At 38.9% G+C, this 5,927-nt stretch overlaps 1 protein-coding gene across 1 annotated transcript in view; it reads left to right on the plus strand.

Annotated features, from left to right (window-relative positions):
• The first annotated feature begins 916 nt into the window (after positions 1-916).
• Positions 917-5,927, plus strand: part of CCDC14 (coiled-coil domain containing 14) — a 51,812-nt gene continuing 46,801 nt past the window's right edge. The window contains exon 1 of the mRNA XM_037734213.1: positions 917-1,240. Coding sequence (XP_037590141.1) covers positions 917-1,240 — 324 coding nt within the window. The remainder of the gene's footprint in view (positions 1,241-5,927) is intronic.

The raw sequence follows: 5,927 nt of genomic DNA on the forward strand, positions 1-5,927 counted from the left end.
CAAGTTTCCTAAAATCACTCAGGATAAGTGTGTGACATATTGGTGGACATATTTTAGTTCCTGGGTTTTGACATTAAATGTAACAGACTTTTAAAGGGTAGCTCTTTTCTCTATTAAAACGAAATGAGGCCGCGCGTGGTGGCTCACTCCTGTAATCCCCGAATATTGGGAGACCAAGGTGGGCGGATTACCTGAGGTCAGGAGTTGGAGACCAGCCTGGCCAACATGGTGAAACTCCGCTAAAATTGCAAAACTTAGCTGCGCGTGGTGGCGCAAACCTGTAATCCCAGCTCCTCAGGAGGCTGAGGCAGGAGAATCGCTGGAACCTGGGAGGCAGAGGTTGCAGTGAGCCGAGGTCGTGCCACTGCTCTCCAGCCTGGACAACAGTTGAAATGGAATCAACTGAGTTATCTCTCTTCAACTTGATTTAAATCATTAACCCAAAACCTAATGCCTTAAAAACCAATGACTAAAATCCCCATTAAAATGAGTGCAGCATGCAATGCTAGGAATGCTGTGTCATTCTTCATCAAAAGTAACTGCCTCAACGCAAGAGGAGACACGTACGCATGGAAGTAAACCCAAAATCTCAACTAACGACACCGTTCTGAGATCAGTGGCCACAGGGAATAATTCTGAAATTGCCATCATACTTACGGAAAGATAACCCGGGGGTCTTATTTTTATAAGTATAAAAAGCAAAATCATCCAAAAGGGCACACAAGATGCCAAACTAAACATAAAGAGCGAAAACCCAAAAAGTCGCGCGCAATGCCTTCTGAAACCTATCCGCCTCCTACCCCTGTCCCTTCCTCGGACGCTCGCAGGTCCTCCTCCCGGTTTCCCGCACCGCAAGCCCTAGAACCGCACCGCTCAACCCTTTTCTCGGCGGCCCCGCCCCGGCCCCGCCCAAGCCATGCCTCGGCCCCGCCCCGTTCGCCGTCTATTGGCTTCTCTCACCGTCTGCCGGCGGGCGACGAGCCGGGAAGCCGGGGGGGATCTATTGCGCACGCCCAAGTCGCGGGTCCTGGAGCAGGAGAAAGGCGGTGGAGTGGCATCCGAGACTAGGAAGCGCGGCGTTCGGCGGGATCCTTTCCGGAAGCGGAAGCTCGGGGGGCGGGCCAAGAAGGTCCAGGAGCCCAAGGCGGTTAATTCTTTCTACCGTGAGGCTTCACTTCCTTCGATCTGGGCTTCTCTGAGGCTGCGAGAGATGGTCAGGTCCGGGTCTCGACCCGGCCAGGTGAGGGCTGAGGACCTGAGGAGTCCGCTGTGGGGATGGAGAGGGACAGGGGGTTTTCGGGCCAGGGACTTGTAAAACTGCTCAAAAAGAGACAAACACAATGCGGCGACATTAAAATGCTGGGACAGAGGTGCAGGAACACCTAGGCTTCCCGTTAATACAGCCGCTTGGTCTCTGGAGGTGTTTCTGTTTAAATCGTCGTAGTCCTCTAGAGCGCCGGCTTTGGGATTAGACCCGGGTTCGAGTCCCAGTCTTTGCCGCTGGGTCAAGTGACTTAACTTCTCCTAGCTTTAGTCACCTGCAGATTGAGATTTCACTACTTTTTACTTCCCGAAACTTCCTATTCCTTAGCTCTAAAATAGGCAGAAATGAACGTAAAATTCTGTCTTAAAGAATTGGGAAGGTTAAATGATAGTACCCGATAAAAACATGGATCACACAGTTGGTGTAGACATGCGACAAAATTAAGTTCTCTTAAAAACACGTAGTTTGCCACCATCTGAATGATAACAGCAGTTAACATTTAGATAGCACTTGTGTGGTAAATACTACGCTAAGTGCTTTCGTGCACTAGAATACATAGAATAACTCATTTAATAGTCACAATATCCTTTTTAGGTAGGTACTATTATCCCTATTTCATACATGAGGAAATCGAGGGCTGCAGGGTTCGAATACTTCCCAACGGTTACAGAGCTGTGGAATAAGATTCACAAGCACAAAGCTGGCGCCAGAGTCCATTCTTCTTTTAAACATTTTACCTAGTAGATGTATGTCTTTGAACAAACCACTTTTCTGAAATTTAGGTTCCCACCTCATAGAAATAATGACGACTTACAGGATATGGATTAAGCGAAAATGAAAGACCTTAGTACACTCTTAAGTCATTCTACAAAGGCAGTATTATCTTGTACTTGTTGGTAAGGAGATAGGAATTTTTTTTTTCTTTTTAAGGAGATATGACTTCTAAGAAATGCTTATATGTTTCTCAAATAGCAAAATTAAAGGTTTAATGATAATAACCCAGTAGAAGTAAGTGTAAAATAAAGCAAACTGATTCTCCTGTATTGTGATTAGGACATTCCTTTTGGAAAGCAGCTTTGCAGTTCGTGTCAAGGGTTATTAAATTGCCAATAACCTTTCACCAAATAATTTTCCTTTTAATCGTAAATATGAAAAGGCTATTTTCAATAGATAGAAAGGCCTATTCCAGGTGTTTTTTTTTTTTTTAAATTGTGAAAAATATGAAGCAGGCTGGGCGCGGTGGCTCACGCCTGTAATCCCAGCACTTTGGGGGGCCGAGGTGAGCGGATCATGAGATCAAGAGATGGAGACCATCCTGGTCAACATGGTGAAACCCTATCTCTACTAAAATACAAAAATTAGCAGGGCGTGGTGGCAGATGCCTGTAGTCCCAGCTACTCAGGAGGCTGAGGCAGGAGAATTGTTTGAACCTGGGAGGGGGAGGTTGCAGTGAGCCGAGATTGCACCACTGCACTCCAGCCTGGCGCCTGGCAACAGAACAAGACTCTGTCTCAAAAAAAAAAAAAAAAAAAAAAAAAAAAAAAAAAAAAAAAAAAAAAAAAAAAAAAAAAAAAAAAAAAAAAATTTAAAAAAAAAAAAAAAAAAAAAAAAAAAAAAAAAAAAAATTTAAAAAAAAAAAAAAAAAAAAAAAAAAAAAAAAAAAAAAAAAAAAAGCAGCAGCAGCAAACCAAGACCATATTGTATTACTTCCATTAAAGAAAAAATTATAAAACAATAAAAAATTTTTGAATATGAAAAAGATTTAAAAGTAGAAAACACAAGATTCGAAATTGCAAATATCTAGTTATTATGACTAAGTAAAAAATGCATATGAAAAATGATTGGAAGCCCCAATAGCAAAGAACACATCTAGTATCTAGATCTTGGTTTCCAAGTACCACTGTCCCCTAAGGAGTCATGGCTTCTTGGAAAAATGACCAATTCCAGGGCTGAGCAGGGGAATCATAAGAAGAGTGTGGACTACTCGGGAGGCTGAGGCAGGAGAATTGCCTGAGTCCAGGAGGCAGAGGTTGCGGTGAGCCGAGATCGCGTCATTGCACTCCAGCCTTGGTAACAGGAGCGAAACTCCGTCTCAAAAAAAAAAAAAAAAAAAAAAGAAGAGTGTGGATACATCAAACTAAAAAGCTTCTGTACAGCATAGGAAATGAGTGATGGAGGAGTGAAAAGGCAATCTACAGAATGGGTGAAAACATTTCCAAGCCATGTATCTGATAAATAATATCTAAAATAAATATAAGGACTTTCTATAACTCAAAAGCAGAACCACAAATAACTTGTTTAAAAAATGAAAAAAGGATTTGAATAGACATTTCTACAAAGAAGACGTGTGGATGGCCAACAGGTATAGGAAAAGATGTGAAACATCACTAATCATCAAGGAAATGCAAATTAAACCCACAGTGAGCTATTACCTAACCCCTGTTAGGATGACTTACTAAAAGAATTAAAAGTATTGGCAAGGATTTGGAAGAATTGGAACTCTTGTACACTGTCAGTGGGAAAGTAAAATGGTATAGCCCCTATGGAAAACAATATGGGGATTCCTCACAAAATTAAAAATAGAACTGTCATATTACCCAGCAATTCTACTTCTGGGAATTTATCCAGAAGAATTGAAATCAGGATACAGAAGAGATATTTGCACTCTCGTGTTCATTGCAGCACTATTTACAATAGCCAAGATGTGGGAATAACCTAAATATCTACAGACGAAAAGATAAGGAAAATGTGGTATATACATAAAATGGACTATTATTGAATCTTTAAAAAGAAGGAAATAGCTCTCATATGTAACAACAGAGATGAACCTTGAAGACATTATGCTAAATGAGATAAGCTAGTCACAGAACGACAAATACTGCATGATTTTACTTACATAAAGTATCTAAAAAAGTTAAAACTCATAGAAACAGAATACAATAGTGGTTGCCAGGGGTCATGGGAAGGGAGAGATGCCATTGTTATTCAGCGAGTATAAAGTTACATTTATGTGAGATGAAGAAATTCTCGAGATCTGCTGTATAATATCATATCTATAGTTAATACTACATTTTGTTAGGAAGGTAGATCTCATTTTAAATACCCTGATGACAATTTTAAAAAGATGAACCGGGAGCACCTTGTAGAAAGTAAGCAATAGCTCAAAAAGTGATGGGGACATGTTAAAGTGATACAGGAATCAAATTCAAGGGGCTCTCAGCAACCAAATCTGAGACAATTTGAGCATCAAAATAAAGTGATAATAATGAATCATAACCTACTGAAGAAAATAGGAATCAGTGAGTCCCCACTAAAAAGGAAGAAGGAAAAGGTGCTTTCCTAAAGTTGAATGCCAACTAATAAATGTAGAAGGATTATATAGTTAGAAAATCACCATCTGTCAAACAATTGATTCAGCCAAGAATCATAATGAATGTTAAAACTATGGGGTGAAAGTTTGGTGATTGGTATATTTATGTAATCTCAAAGTATCTCTTCACAAAATGCTAACAATTACTAAGGTAAGAGTAGAAACTTTGCAATAAAAAACCTGGCAGACACCATCTTAGGTCATCAAAGTTTACATCATGAATAATGTGACAAACTGACATGTCTCTTTATTGAGAAGAACATAATCTCTTTTGTGGACTCCTGCCAAAAATGCATGACCTGCGTGTAATCGTGGGTAAGCATCAGGCAAATCTAAATGTGCAGAGGGACATTGTATAAAATAACTGGCCTAGACTCTTTAAATATGTCAAGGTTATAACAGACAATGAATGGCAGCCTGAGGAACTGTTATAAATTAAAGGAGGCTAAAGAGCTATGACAGTTTAATGCAATATGTGATCCTGGATTGGGCGTGAACCAGAGGGATTTTTTTTTTTTTTTGTAATGGACAGTATTAGGATAATTGACAACATGCAAATAAGCTCTGAACATTAGATCATAATTCTGTATCAATGTTAATTTCCTGGTTTTGATAATTATACTGTAGTTGTATTAGAGAATGGCCTTGTTTTTAGGAAATATTTAGGAGTAAAGGAGTATTATATATGCAACTTTAATGGTTCAGGCAAAAAGTAATACTCTCTGTATATACACAGAGAACATGGAAAATGTCAAAGGTTATAGACTCTGAGTGAAGCATATATAGGACTTCTTTGTGCTATTATTTCATAGTAGGAACTACCAAAAAAATTGAAAGGAATTGTTCAAATATGACAGTTACTGTTTCAGGGTACTTGTATCATGGGTAATTTTCTTGACCAGATTTTCTATAAGATAGCCTTGTGTCTTTCAGATCTTTTCCTCATTTATTAAGTAGCTTGTTTGTCTCATTATTGTGTTATGATATATCTTTATGTATTCTGAATAAAGTCCTTTGTCAGATCTACGTATTACAAATATTTCCTCCTACTTTGTGGCTTGCTTTTTGATTTTCACAATGTTGTCATACAAAGAGAAAAATGTTTTCAGTTGATAAAATACAATTTTTTTATTAAAAAATAAGATAGTCTTGTGTATATTTTTTGGAGAAACACCATATATATCTTATAGTTATGCCAGACATGTACCTCAGACAGTGTACTTTATTTATTTATTTATTTTTTAAAGCTCTTTGGAGTTTTATTTGAGATAGATTTATAGTCCCATTGTAGCG

This window comes from Cebus imitator, unplaced genomic scaffold (assembly GCF_001604975.1).
Source record: "Cebus imitator isolate Cc_AM_T3 unplaced genomic scaffold, Cebus_imitator-1.0 Scaffold588, whole genome shotgun sequence".
NCBI lineage: Eukaryota > Metazoa > Chordata > Mammalia > Primates > Cebidae > Cebus > Cebus imitator.